General features: G+C 52.5%; 2 protein-coding genes across 2 annotated transcripts; both read left to right on the top strand.

Moving 5' to 3' along the window:
* The first annotated feature begins 1661 nt into the window (after window positions 1-1661).
* LOC116990030 (probable N-acetyltransferase CML1) lies at window positions 1662-2171 on the top strand. Its single transcript, XM_033047555.1, has one exon. The coding sequence runs from the start codon at window positions 1662-1664 to the stop codon at window positions 2169-2171; it is 510 nt and encodes a 169-aa protein (XP_032903446.1).
* Window positions 2172-4182: 2011 nt separating this feature from the next.
* LOC116990029 (N-acetyltransferase 8-like) lies at window positions 4183-7204 on the top strand. Its single transcript, XM_033047554.1, has 2 exons — window positions 4183-4294; window positions 6297-7204. The coding sequence occupies exon 2, from the start codon at window positions 6364-6366 to the stop codon at window positions 7117-7119; it is 756 nt and encodes a 251-aa protein (XP_032903445.1). The 5' UTR covers window positions 4183-4294; window positions 6297-6363; the 3' UTR covers window positions 7120-7204.
* Window positions 7205-15118: the final 7914 nt, after the last annotated feature.

Raw genomic sequence — 15118 nt, 5'->3', positions numbered from 1 at the left:
GTGGGGGAGAGGGGGGAGAGAATGGGAAGAGAGGGGGAGGAGAGAGGGGGGGGAGGGGGAGAGAGAGTGGGGGGAGAGATGATGTGGAAGAGATGGTGGGGAAGAGGAAGGGGGGGAGAGGGGGAATAAAGGGTGGGGGAGAGCAGGTGGGGGAGAGAGAGGGGAGAGAGGGGGCGGTGGGGGAGAGAGGAGGGGGCGAGAGAGGGGGAAGAGACGGGGGGTAGAGAGGAGAGAGGCCGGGGAGGGAAGAGGAGGTGGGAGAGGAGGGGGGGGGAGAGTAGGGGGGAGGAGGAGGGGAGAGGAGGAGGGGAGAAGAGGAGGGGAGAGGAGGAGGGGAGAGGAGGAGGGTAGAGAGGAGGATGAGGGGAGAGGAGAAAGAGGGAGAGGAGAAAGGGGGAGAGGAGGGGAGGGAGAGGAGGAGGGGGGAGAGTAGGAGGGGGGAGAGTAGGAGGGGAAGAGGAGCAGGGGGGGGTGGAGGAGGGGGGAGGGTGTAGAGGAGGGGGAGAGGAGGAGGGGAGCGGGGCTGGTGGCCGCAGAGCAGCGGGGGTAGCAGCTGGGGAAGCAGCGGGGGCAGCGGTGAAATGGGAGGGGTCGAAGCCCAGCCGAGGCAGCCAAGCCGAGCCGAGCCCAACTGAACCCAGCCGAGGCAGCCGAGCTGAGCCAATCCGAGGCGAGGCAGTCGCTCCCAGTGTGATGAAGAATTACACGCGTCATCAGCGAAAGGCAGCCGTTTTAAAATTCAAAGTTTTTCCAGATTTTTGACCATTTTTACTAATAACAAGAATAAAGCAAGAAATTTAGGCATTTAAGGCATTATCGGACTCCACGGGAAAAATCTCTACTGGAATAAGTAAAAAAATTAACGTTAGCTCGTCGTTTTTTCGAGAAGATATAATTATGCACACAAAAATCCACACGAGAGTTTTATAAGTATAGAGATATGGGTAGATATGTATGTAGGTAGACACAACATGCTGGAGTAAGTCAGTGGGTCAGGCAGCATCTCTGGAGAAAGGAATGGGTGATGTTTCGGGTCGAGATTTTGTGTCTACCTTCGTTTGAAACCAGCATCTGCAGTTCTTTCCTCACATACTGTGTACTATGTTTACACACACACACACACACACACACACACACACACACACACACACACACACACACACACACACACACACACACACACACACACACACATATATATAGATAATACACACACATAAGTACACATAAGAAACATATGAATAATAATAGTGCAATAATAACAATAATAATCTATGTAGTTCAGAGCTCATGGTTTAATAGCCTCGTGGTTTAAAGGAAGAATCTGTTCCTGACCCTGGACGTTACAGTTTCCAGGCACCTGTACCTTCTTCCCGCTGGCAGGGGTGAAATGAGTATGTGCTCAGGATAACGTGGATGCTGGGTGCCTTTTTGACTCTATGGGGTTTGAGGAGATGCATATGGACGTCTGTCTCGCTTCATCTTTCTCTCTGTTCAGATCCAGACCCCTCTCCTTCCTCTGGCCGAAACTCCACAACCTCCCAGCGGCTCCCTGCACCATGGCGGCCGCCCACAAGACCGGAGGAAGTTCCCGCTTCACCGTGCGCCCGTTCCGGGCCGGCGATTCGCCGGAGGCCTGCAGGATCTTCTCGGAGGGTATGATGGACCTGCCTTGGCCGGCCTTCCGCTGGGCCCTGCAGTCGCCCGCCGCGCCCTGTCTCCTCCTGGCTGCCGGGACCGCCGTCTACGGAGCCGGCTGGCCGCTGGCCTGGGTCGCTCTGATCGTCGCCGTGCTGCTAGCCCTGCTCTACCTGGCTTGCCGCCAGGTGTTCGCCGGGTACGTGAAACAGCAGCTGGAGGCGGACATGGCGGACATTGAGGGGACGTACATGGGGAGGACGGGGGCGGGGTTCTGGGTGGAGGAGGAGGAGGGGGGAGGCGGTGGGCTGCGGGGGATGGTGGCGGCGGAGGAGGCCGAGGGACAGCCGGGCTGCTGCCAGCTCCTCCGCCTCTCGGTCGACCGGCGATGCCGAGGCCTGGGCCTGGGCGGCAGACTGACCCGCCGGGTGCTGGAGTTCGCCCGGGACAGCGGCTACCGAGAGTGCGTCCTGTACACCTCCACTCCCCAGCAGCCCGCCATCAGGCTCTACCTAGCCAGGGCTTTCGGGTGACCAGGGCTGACGAGTCATTGCCTGGACCGACCCTGCTATCCTGGGTCACCAACATCTATGAGTGCGAGCTGAGGCTGGGGCTTCTAGACGCCGGAATCGAGTTCGGTATTCCTAGTGCGCATGCTCAGGTCAGAGGTCACTAGCTATGAAGCAAACATCATAGAGATGAGTAAGATGGTCCACTCCTGCAAAATCCAATGGACTGGCGGGTAGTACACAACGGAGCGGAATGTCCGCCATTTTGGGAAACCTATCCGACTTCCTTTATGCCTCTCGCAGTGTAATCAGCGTTGCGGGGGAACAATATGTGTATATATATATAACAGACACACATGTCCATTCATTATATTAATAAATGTGTGTGAAAATATTTGGGGCATAGAAATTGAGATGTTAACCAACCCAACTAACACTAAACAATGTGTGTACTATTATTTGACAATTCCGCTGTTAGCTGCAGATTCAAGATTGGACCAAATATACCTATTAATGGAAATGAGTTATTGAGTATTATTTAATATTTTGCTATTTTCTTGGGATGTAAATTTTGAATTGCTTTAATATCTCAACGGCACTGATCAATAAATGGAAAATCACCATGGCTCATGTACTGTGTTTGAATTGATATTTGTATTGAACTTGCACCTCCCAGCGGCTCCCTGGACCATGGCGGCCGCCCACAAGGCCGGAGAGGTTCCCCGCTTCGCCGTGCGCCCGTTCCCGGCCGGCGATTTGCTGGAGGCCCGCAGGATTTTCTCGGAGGGTGTGATGGATCTGCCTTGGCCGGCCTTCTGCCGGGCCCTACTGCCGCCCGCCGCGTCCTGCCTCCTCCTGGCTGCCGGGGCCGCCGTCTACAGAGCCGGCTGGTCGCTGGCCTGGGCCGCTCTGCCAGTCGCCGCGCTGCTAGCCCTTCTCCATCTGGCCTGCCGCATGGTCTTTGCCCGCTACCTGAGGAAGACGCTGGAGGCGGACATGGCGGACATTGAGGGGACGTACGTGGGGAGGCCGGGGGCGGGGTTCTGGGTGGTGGAGGAAGAGGGGGGAGGCGGTGGACTGCGGGGGATGGTGGCGGGGCAGGAGGCCGTGGGACAGCCGGGCTGCCGCCAGCTCCTCCGCCTCTCGGTCGATCGGCGATGCCGATCGTAGCGGGTGGCCATTGAAATTGACACGCAATTGTTTTAATTGATACTTATGTAGTGATATTGAATTACACAAAGTAACACGCGGTCTGTAGTGGCTTTAGGTTGCAGAAATGAAAATAAATTAATTTTGTCCTCATCCCAGCGAGATATAAAATATACTATATTAGATATCTCGCCCTCAACTCTGCCCTTCCTGCGGCACTCCTTCCTGTCTGTCCTTCCCACGGCGCGCCCACCTCGTCGCCCGTCTCTTCACCTTACCCCTCACACGGCGCTCCCTCCTTGACGCCCCTCCCGCGGCGCTCCCTCATTGCTGCCCCTCTTGCGGTGCTCCCTCCATCTTACCCCTCCCATGACGCTCCATCCGTGATGCCCCTCCCGCGGCGCTCCCTCCTCGCCGCCTCTCCTGTAGCGCTCCCTCCACCGCGCCCCTACCACGGCACTCTACCCTTGCAGAGGGAGGGTCAGGTAAGGGGGAGGTGCAGGGAGATTTGGGAGGACATGTGGGGGGAGGTTAGTGTAGAGAGGGTGAGGTTGAATGAAATTTTGGGGGGGTGTTGTTAGGGGGCGGAATGGGTGGAGAGACAAGGTTTGAGAGAAGGTCTGTGGGGTGTGGGGAGGGTGACATTTGGGATGTTTGAGGGTGGTGTGGAAGGGGAGGAAAGTGTAGGAAGATGAGGTTTCGGAGGTGGTATTGGGGAGAGGAGGTAAGGGGAGGGTGACATCGGGGGTGTTTGGACGGAAGTTTGAGGGGAAGAGGGGTGAAGGTTTGGGGAGGGGAGGTTGAGATGTGGGACAGAGGGACAGCCCGGGGTGAAGCTCCGCTCCCTCCGATACCTGTGTCGAGCGGAAACATCTCTGCTTTGTCCCGGGAAGGCCGGCCGTACAGAGTCCAGATGCGACGGACTGTTAATCTTTAACCGGGCGCCCTCTGCTGAGAGCCGGGTCCAGCCCACTTCGAGGACAACGCAGCGAGTGGCGGTGAGTGTCGGCACACCCCCTGTTCCCTCGCTCGCCTCCCCCTACGACCCCACGAGACCAACCAACCCCACCCCGTATCCCACCCACCGCGGGACGTCCGTCTACCCAGGCGTTCAGTAGCCGGCCTGGGAGGGGGTGGGGGTGTGGAGAGATGTAGGGGGGAGGGGAGGGTGAATCCTGCAAACTAGTGCTGGAGGCGGCGGGCATCCATTTCTTGCTCAGGAGGATCTCAGGGGCGGCGGGGTGTGTGTGGGCATCAGGAGATAGGTGGAGCGGAGAAGGGGAAGCTATCTTCTTGCGCTCATCACAGTGGGACCTTGTCGGTGAAGGCGGAGGGTAGGAGTAGAATTCACTGACAGATGGGTGGAGACAGTGAGAAAGGTTGGAGTCGTAAAGGAGACCAAAGGTTGGTGTAAAAGGGAAGGGGAGGGGAGGGGCATCGAACTGTAAAAGCAGAGAGAGGGATAAGGATGGAATGGGAACAGGCAGGAGGGGAGAGAGGGGAGATCAAATGGAAATGGGGGAGATGGATATAGGAAATGATACTTTATTCAACTTTATTCATCCCAAATGGGAAATTCCACTGCCAACAGTCGGAAAACTCTCAATACATGAAACATGAAATCAAAGTCCAGGATTGGGTGTGTACAAAGATTGTGGAGGTTTGGGTGGAGTGTGAGGCGGGGGGTTTGTGGGGAGTGTGGGGGGGGGGGGAGTGTGGGGGGTGGGGGGGTTGAGATAATGTGTGTGGGGGGGGGGTTGGGGAGAGTGTGTGGGGGGGTTGGGGAGAGTGTGGGGTGGGGGGAGTGTGTGGGGGGGGGGGGGTGGGGAGAGTGTGTGGGGGGGTTGGGGAGAGTGTGGGTTGGGGGGAGTGTGTGGGGGGGGGGTGTGGGGAGAGAGTGGGGGGGGTGTGGCGGTGTGGGGAGTGTGGGGGGGGTTGAGGTAATGTGTGTGGGGGGGTTGGGGAGAGTGTGTGGGGTGGGTTGGGGGGAGTGTAGGGGGGGGGTGGCGGGAGTGTGGGGGGGATCAGTCTACACCAAGGCAAAAGGGGGAGATGTACAGTTAGGCAGCCAGTGGCGTTCCGTGCTGCATCTTGGTGTCTGTTGTAAGAAGGAGAGGAAGGGAATAGGGTGACCAGGGTGGTGGGAGAAATGGGTACACATCGGCGATGGGTAGGAGAACAGTGGCGTGTAGGGAGACTATCACTTGAAATGTGAGAATTCAATGTTCATATTATTGGGTTTAAGTTGAGGTTTGTTATTGTCGCCTGGACATACGTACAACGAGGAGCTTTGTAACCATATTTACCTACATATTTACACAGACATATACACACGCCTACACACACATACATATACACACATAAATACATGCATATATATACACGCCCACATACATATACAGCTCACACACACGCACATATATAAAAATTCAAACACACACATATACATGTATATATAAAGATATATATATATCTTTATATATACCTGCATATTTTGGTTCCATGAATGTCAAATTGACTCATCGGTATTGCAGTTACATTGCCATTTTAAATGTTTAAGAAATAACTGCAGATACTAGAAAAATCGAAGGTAGACAAAAATGCAGGAGAAATGCTTGAGTCTGAAGAAGGGTCTCGACCCGAAACGTCGCCTATTCCTTCGCTCCACAGATGCTGCCTCACCCGCTGAGTTTCTCCAGCATTTTTGTCTACACTTTTTTAAAGTGTGCGATGAGCTTAAGCCAAATTGCTTGTTCTTTACGGGAAAACCCGCCGACAGAAAACTATTCTCATTTGTGAGGGTGGATGAGATCGGGAAGCCTTGGGCTAAGTGAATTGTCCGTGACTTCATTTATTTATTTGTATTGTTTTTAAATATGTGTTTTTTTGAGCGTGAAAAATCCTGTGATCAGCGTTAGAGCGTTAAAATGACGTGAATTGCGTGAGAGTTGGCAGCCCTGGGATCTCTGCCTCACGATGTTTCTCTCTCTCTCTCTGCAGATCCAGACCCCTCTCCTTCCTCTGGCCGAGGCACCTCCTCCACAACCTCCCAGCGGCTCCCTGGACCATGGCGGCCGCCTACAAGGCCGGAGGGGGTCCCCGCTTCACCGTGCGCCCGTTCCGGGCCGGCGACTCGCCGGAGGCCCGCAGGATATTCTCGGAGGGTATGATGGATCTGCCTTGGCCGGCCTTCCGCGGGGCCCTGCGGTCGCCCGCCGCGCCCTGTCTCCTCCTGGCTGCCGGGGCCGCTGTCTACGGAGCCGGCTGGCCGCTGGCCTGGGCCGCTCTGACCGTCGCCGCGCTGCTAGCCCTTCTCTACATGGTTTGCCGCCTGATATACGCCGGGTACGTGAAACAGCAGCTGGAGGCGGACATGGCGGACATTGAGGGGACGTACATGGGGAGGCCGGGGGCGGGGTTCTGGGTGGTGGAGGAGGAGGGGGGAGGCGGTGGGCTGCGGGGCGTGGTGGCGGTGGAGGAGGCCGAGGGACAGCCGGGCTGCTGCCAGCTCCTCCGCCTCTCGGTCGACCGGCGATGCCGAGGCCTGGGCCTGGGCGGCAGACTGACCCGCCGGGTGCTGGAGTTCGCCCGGGACAGCGGATACCGGGAGTGTGTCCTGTACACCTCCACCGCCCAGCAGCCCGCCATCCGGCTGTATCTAGCCCAGGGCTTTCGGGTGACCAGGGACGCCGATCCTATGCCCGGACTGGCCCTGCTATCCTGGGTCATCAACATCTATGTGTGCGAGCTGAGGCTGGGGCTTCTGGACGCCGGTAATTCCTACGAAGGGGCCCCAGTGACAGGGAGAGGGGGGCGTCAATAAACGAAACGTCCCGACTGGGAACAATCTCTGAGCTCATTTCGTTGGGGAGGGGAGTCATGTCAATAAAGAAAACGTCCTGACTAGATATAGTCTTTGAGCTCATTGGTGAGGGGAGAGGAGAGGAGGGGAGGTGAGTGGAGGGATGAGTGCGGGGAGGTATGTAGTTGGAGCAGGGATAGGGAGGGGAGAGGAGGGGTGGGGAGGAATGAAGGGAGGGGAGAAGGAGAAGAGGAGGTAGAGGAAGTTGGGGGGGGGGGGGGAGAGAGGGATGGGGAAGGGAAGTGGAGGGATGGGGGTGGGAATGGATAGACGGAGATGGTGGGAAGGAGAATTGAGAGGAGGGATGAGGGGAGTCATAGGGGGGAGATAGGAGGAGAAAGGGTGGGGAGGGGTGGGGAGGGGGGAGATGCGATGGGGAGGGAGTGTGGAGGGGAAGTAATGGGCATTGGAGCTGGAGTAGATCAAGATTAGGTATTGTCCCATACACACATCAAGCTGCTCAGGGACCCCCTAAACTGACTACATGGATCACGGGTCAGCAGTGGAGAAACTCAAGAACTTTAAACATCTGGTGTGTATATTTGAAGATCTGACCTGGGCCCAGCACCTTGATGTAATCACACAGAAAGCCTCTAAACACCTCAACTTCTTGGGATGAAGGGTCCCAACCCATAACGTCACCTATCAATGTCCACCAGAGATGGTACCTTAACCCGCTGAGTTACTAGAGCAATTGTGTTCCTCGTCAGATTCCTGCGTCTGCAGTTCCTTAAAGCCCCTGTCCCACTTAGGAAACCTGAACGGAAACCTCTGGAGACTTTGCGCCCCACCCAAGGTTTCCGTGCGGTTCCCAGAGGTTGCAGGTGGTTGCCGGAGGTTGCAGGCAGTGGAAGCAGGTAGTGAGACTGACAAAAACCTCCGGGAACCGCATGGAAACCGTGGGTGGGGCACAAAGTCTCCAGAGGTTTCCGTTCAGGTTTCCTAAGTGGGACAGGGGCATCACAGTCTCTAACGCCTCTACTGCCCTGGAAGATTGAGGAGATTCAGCATGTGACGAATACTCTCTATCATTTCTACTACATAGAGCATATTGACTGGTTGCATCATGGCCTGGTTCAGATACTCGATGCCAAGGAGTGAAGGAGATTAATGAGAGTGGTTGACACTGCCTGGTGTATCACAGGTACTGACCTCCCCGCCATTGAAGGGTTCTATAGAAGTTGCTGTCTCAAAAAGGCAGGCAATATCAGGTTCTGGCTCTTGAACACAACACTAATCTCCACTTGGAAATTCTATCAACTGTCTGCTCAAAGAAAGTTGGGAGATTTTTTTCCATTTATTTTGTTTTTATATTTATTCAAATTTCATTCTTTATAGACTATGTGTTTTGTGTTTGCAGGCCTAAAGGCTGCTGTAAGTAAGAATTTCATTGTTCCATTGTCAGTGCGTGTGGTAATTATACACTCTGGACTTCTTGGCATTCAAAGCCCCTGTCCCACTGTACGAGGTAATTCAAGAGTTCTCCCGAGTTTCCCCTGATTCCAACTCGGAGAATTACGGTAATTGCCGCTCGTGGGTAATCGGGGCTCTCGTGGACATTTTTCACAATGTTGAAAAATCTTCACGAGTTTACTGCGTTTCCCGGATACCTGCCGTTAGCGTTATGAGCCGCTAAGTGACGTCCCGAGCTCCAACGTACCCGGTCAGTACATTCTGCGTACTTACCACGAGTTCGATTTATTTTTAAACTCGGGAGAACTCTTGAATTACCTCGTACAGTGGGAAGGGGCTTACAATCCTGTCCGTGTTACACCAGGACAAGACAATACATAGAAACATAGAAAATAGGTGCAGGAGTAGGCCATTCGGCCCTTCGAGCCTGCACCGCCATTCGATATGATCATGGTTGATCATCCAACTCGGTATCCCATCCCTGCCTTCTCTCCATATCCCCTGATCCCTTTAGCCACAAGGGCCGCATCTAACTCCCTCTTAAATATAGCCAATGAACTGGCCTCAACTACCTTCTGTGGCAGAGAATTCCACAGATTTCACCACTCTCTGTGTAAAAATTGGTGAGACCATGCTTCAAAGTGTTCAATTGTCTTATCTACCGACAACAGAACATTGAAAATTTTCATTGAAGCAACCTAACAGGAGCGTTAACACAATAACTCGCAGATAATATATAACAATAATTAAAAATGCAATATTAATACTGCTAATGTTTAAGAAGGAACTACAGATGCTGGAAAATCTAAGGTAGACAAAAATGCTAGAACAACTCAGTTTCTCCAGTATTTTTGTCTACCATATTAACAATGCTATGTATTTGGAGACCTGCTGTGGGAGGGATGTCATAGAGCTACGAAGGGTGTAGAAAGGATTCAGCAGGATATTGCCAGGACTGGAGTGCTTATCAGGAGAGGTTGGATCGGCTAGGATGATTTCTGTTTTAAGAGATCTGAGGGCCTGGATGAGGGGGATCATCACAGCATTTCCCCCAGGGTGAGGGAATCTAAAACTAAGAGGACATTGTTACATCAAATTGAGATTATTGTCATTTGACCAGGAACGATGTAGTTCCAGAACAGGAGAAATATTGCTTGCAGCAGCACGAGAGGCACATAGACAGACGATACACAATAAATTATCCACATTATTCAATGTGTAGGAGCAACTGCAGATGGTGATTTCAATTGAAGATGGACACAAAATGCTGGAGTAACTCAGTGGGACAGGCAACATCTCTGGATAGAAGGAATGGGTGACGTTTCGAGTCGAGACCCTTCAGACCTTAATTCAATAATTTTGCATAAAGTGATCTGACTGTAATAATGTTTGTTGCTGCTGTGGAGCATATATTAAAAACACACAAACATATCTATATCTCTATCTATCACTATATAGACACTAGAGACGGAAATTAGCTACTGATTGGCTACAATCTCGCATATTTACATGCAAATGTTCATTAATATGCACTGTCCCTATAAACAAATTATTATTATATTATTATTATTATTATTATTGTTATTATATATCTATGTAGTGATAACGGAGTTTCGTTTGAGCCTCACTGAGGTTGAAATGACATGGAATTAATATTGTATTGTATACATTTATACATACATACATGTGTGTGTGTGTGTGTGTGTGTGTGTGTGTGTGTGTGTGTGTGTGTGTGTGTGTGTGTGTGTGTGTGTGTGTGTGTGTGTGTGTGTGTGTGTGTGTGTGTGTGTGTATTCCACCACTCCACCAATTCCAATAATTGTGGCTGGTGGTGGTGGTGGTGGTGAGGGGGGGGGGGGGTGGTTCAGGAGCGCTAGTATGGGTGTTATGGGCCGAATGCACTGATTTCCAGAGGGCTAGTATGGACACTATGGGCGTTAACTTCATAGTGGTGATTGACAGGCGAGAGGACCATCCAGCTAAACTCAAGATGTTTTAAACACTCATAACCTTTTTCTTCATCGATCGGAAAAATTCTCGGGCTGCCTCAGCGGAGGAGGACTGTGAGTAGGATGGCCAAAAATCATAGCGATATATGGTAGCGTTTTTTCTAAAATCCATATACAGCGCAGACAGGAAGTGGCCATGATGAGACTTTTAGTTATATAGATGTGTGTGTGTGTGTGTGTGTGTGTGTGTGTGTGTGCGTTATTATGTATTTGTGGCTTGCGCAGTGTTCACCACATTTTACAGTCTTCTACGTTCCTGGTTCGATTTGCCGAACCAAGCCACGGTGCAACCAGTCAATATAGTCTATACTCTGTTCTATATTTCATTCTATACTCTGACTCATCGTCTGCGATTGGTCCAACAACGGTGGTTTAGTTTAATTAGAGATACATGGATGAGAAGGGAATGGAGGGTTATGGTATGAGTGCAGGCAGGTGGGACTAAGAGAAAAAAGTTGTTCGGCACGGACTTGTAGGGCCGAGATGGCCTGTTTCCGTGCTGTAATTGTTATATGGTTATACAGTGCGGAAACGGGCCCTTCGGTACACCGGGTCCGCGCTGACTAACGATCCCCCCATATAAACCTCCTGCCTGCCTCGTACACACACGAGGGACAATTTTTACATTTCCCAAGTGTGGGAGGAAACGGAAGATCTTGGAGAAACCCCACATGGACATGAGGAGAAGGTACAAACTCCACACAGACAGCACCCGTCGGGATCGAACCTGGGCCTCCGGCGCTGCAAGGCAGCAACTCTACCGCTGTGCCGGTGGTGCCGTCGGCGAACCTGAAGATGGTGTTTGAACTGCATCCAGCTACACAGTCGTGATTATTGTGTGAGTAGAGCTGGCGGTTGATCACGTCGCTTTGAGCTTTTCCGGTGCAGGTGTATTTTGAGGGGGAAGTGCTGGTGACAATTCATACCGCTTGTGGTCTGTTGTTAAGGAAGTCGAGGATTCAGTTGCAGAAGGATACGCAGAGATCCACTTCCGTGAGCTTAGAACCGGCCTGGAGGGTGATGATGTTGAACGTCCTGATAACCATATATAACCATATAACAATTACAGCACGGAAACCTGCCATCTCGGCCCTTCTAGTCCATGCCGAACACTTACTCTCGCCTAGTCCCATCTACCTGCACTCAGACCATAACCCTCCATTCCTTTCCCGTCCATATACCTATCCAATTTATTTTTAAATGATAAAATTGAACCTGCCTCCACCACTTCCACTGGAAGCTCATTCCACACAGCTACTACTCTCTGAGTAAAGAAGTTCCCCCTCATGTTGCCCCTAAACTTTTGTTCCTTAATTCTCAAGTCATGTCCTCTTGTTTGAAGCTTCCCTACTCTCAATGGAAAAAACGTATCCACGTCAACTCTGTCTATCCCTCTCATCGTTTTAAAGACCTCTGTTAAGTTCCCCCTTAACCTTCTGCGCTCCAAAGAATAAAGACCTAACTTATTCAACCTTTTCTGAAACTTAGGTGCTGAAACCCAGGCAACGTTCTAGTAAATCTCCTCTGTACTCACTCTATTTTGTTAACATCTTTCCTATAATTTGTCGAACAGACTTGTAGTCTATGGTCTGTAGTCTATGTACAACAGCCTGACCTATATGGTTTCATGTGTTGGAAGGAACTGCAGATGTTGGCTTAAACCGAAAACGGACACAAAATGCTGGAGTAACTCAGCGGGGCAGGCAGCATCTCTGGGGAGAAGGAATGGGTGACGTTTCGGGTCAAGAACCTTCTTCAGACTCACTTTGTTTTTGTCGTCAAAGTGGCCCAGTGCAGAGTGGAGAGCTGGTGAGATTGAATCCTCCGTTGATCTGTTGTGGTAGTAGGCAGATTATAGTGGGTTCTGGTTCTTGCTACGGTGGGAGTTGAATTGCGCCACAACCAACCTGTAAAAGCACTTAATCACCACGGACGTTAGTGCCATCGGTCATTAGTCAATGAGGCTTTGATGAGGATTAGTTTAGGAATAGAGCGTGGAAACAAGCACTTTGGCCCACTGAGTCGGCGCTGACCAGTGATTCACATTATCCTACACACACGAGTGGCGATTTTCAATGTTTACCAAAGCCAATTAAGCTACAAACCTGTACGTCTGTGGAGTGTGGGATGAAACCGGAGCACTTGGGGGGAAACATGTGGTCAGAGAGGGAGAACATGCAAACTCTGTGCAGCCACCACCTGTAGTCAGGCTTGACCTCGGGTCCCTGGCAGTGTCAGACAACAACTGTACTGCTGCGCCACCATGCCTCCCCGATGTTACCTTGCTCTTCTTGGGCACTGGTATTATTGATGCCCTTTTAAACCAGGTGGGAACATTAGCCCTCAATAATGAGAGGTCAAATAATGTCAACAAAATTCCAGCTAGTTGGTTTGTACAGAATTTAATAACATGACCAGATATACCATTTGGTGCAGACCGAGGGTTCACCCTCCTGAAGGATCTTCTGAAGTCGGTATCTGGGTCTGAGACTGTAATACCATCCGGGGGCTATGGGCGGCCGACAAGGCACGTCAGTGTTCTCCCCATCAAAGCGTGCGTAGAATGGATAGAGCTCGTTCGGGAGTGATGCTTTGCTGTCGCTTGAGCTGTCTCCTGGTTTTGCCTTGTAGGACGTGATGACGTGCAAGCCCTGCCACAGCTTCCGAACATCCGCCTCATTCTCCATTTTGGAGTGAAGGTCCCCTTTGGACATTATTGGCCTTATCAAGGTCATATCTAAGCTTCTTGGTTAGACTGCATCACCCTCCTCGCACTCAATGTCCGAGCCTGAGTCCGGAAGGTTCCTATTCTCAGCTGCCTCTCCCACCCCTTCCATGTGAAGTGGGCGTGCAGGCCACGTCACCTGGTCCCTCCACTGTCACCATCTCACCCCCAGGATCAGTGACGGGGGCAAGTACCGGTGCCCCTGACTGTGACAAGCGGCCTGGTGAATGGCCAGTCTCCTGCACACTCCCACCGCCCTCTGTAACCGGATTGGGGACGATGAAGTCGGATGAAAGCTCCGGGGCTGGCAGTGAACGGACCTGTCCAACCGGAGGACACAATGCGAAAAGACCCTGCCCTTCTCCGCACCCATGGTACCCGCCCTTGCACCGCCACCCAGAGAGTCCCCGTCCTCCACTACCTGGGGAATCACCTCACTGTGGCCGATGTTCCTGGAGTCTCCCCTACTCCCTCAGCCGGTGGGGCAGCACACCCCTCATCTGGGCTTGTAGCCTCAAGCAGGGGACCCACCCCCACACTCAAGTCTTCCCCTTCAGGCTGACCCTGGTCATCCTGTAAGCCAGGGAATGCGTTCCCTGGGGGAACAGTTCCCACGGGTAGTGCGTCACAACCCTCGGGTAGTCCCTGTAATCCAGAGGCATCGTCCAGCTCAGAGGAAGTGTGCCCTGTGTACTCCACCTCAACAGGGGGTGAATGTCCCCCTTCAGGTTGTCCCTGGACTTCAGAGCCGTAGTCCGTATGGGAGGACCCATGCCTCCTTCCCTTCCGACCACTGGCATCCGACTTCCTCCGACTTATTTGTCCCCCATTGGTTGTACAGTGAACTGCAGAAGCCTCTGCCTCCGTACAACCGTCTACCTGCTCACCCTCTCAAGCTTCCCGATTGTAGCGCCACCGGTAGAGCAGAGAGGAGGGAGGGCGTGGGAAGGGAGGCGAGGAAGAAGGTACGTGGGAAGGGGTGGCGAGGATGGAGGGACGCTGGAGGGGCGGCGTGGATGGAGGGACGCGGGACAAGCAGGAAGGAGGGAGCGTTGGAGAGCCAGGAGAGTCGCCGGAGGGGCAGCAATGAGCGCCGTGGGAGGGCGAGAGAGAGAGAGAGAGAGAGAGAGAGAGAGAGAGAGAGAGAGAGAGAGAGAGAGAGAGAGAGAGAGAGAGAGAGAGAGAGAGAGAGAGAGAGAAAGACAGCGAGAGAGGCAGAGAAAGACAGAGAGAGGCCGGCAGACAGAGGGAAAGACAGAGAGATAGACTAAGAGAGAGGCAGGGACAGTGGAGATAGACAGATGCGACCGAAAGCGAAAGAGAGCGACAGAGTGAAATGGAGGAGACAGAAGGAGAGAGAGATAGATTTAGAGAGAGAGACGGGAGAAATGAAGAGAAGCAGTAAATATCCGACAGAATGCTGAAGCCTCTGCCCGTCGGGGTCAATGCTGGCCAGAGCAGTGTCCACAGCACACCTTAGAGATATAGTGTGGAAACGGGCCCCTCAACCACCTAGCGGTATGATAATTGATTTCTCTAACTTCAAGTAACCCTTGCTTTTCCTCTCTCCGTCCCTCCCCATCCTTGTTCTCCAACTAGTTTCACTGTCCTCCTGATTAAACGTTATCGATTTTGCCTGGTTGTCATCTTCCCCTCAGCGTCAATGAACCATTCTATATTTTCCTTGTTCAACTTCCGCTTTGAACTGTTTTCACACCTGAAACTTCCACATCTCCATGTCTCCCTCTCCCCTGACTCTCAGTGTGAAGAAGGGTCTCGTCCCGGAAAGTCACCCATTCCTTCTCTCCAGAGA

The sequence above is a fragment of the Amblyraja radiata genome, chromosome 30 (assembly GCF_010909765.2).
Source record: "Amblyraja radiata isolate CabotCenter1 chromosome 30, sAmbRad1.1.pri, whole genome shotgun sequence".
NCBI lineage: Eukaryota > Metazoa > Chordata > Chondrichthyes > Rajiformes > Rajidae > Amblyraja > Amblyraja radiata.
The sequence above is the reverse complement of the archived record's forward strand: the minus strand, read 5'-3'. Positions and strand labels throughout refer to the sequence as shown.

Coding starts and splice junctions, on each gene's coding strand:
- LOC116990030 (XM_033047555.1), top strand. CDS start 1,662: ATGGACCTGCCTTGGCCGGCCTTCCGCTGGGCCCTGCAGTCGCCCGCC.
- LOC116990029 (XM_033047554.1), top strand. CDS start 6,364: ATGGCGGCCGCCTACAAGGCCGGAGGGGGTCCCCGCTTCACCGTGCGC.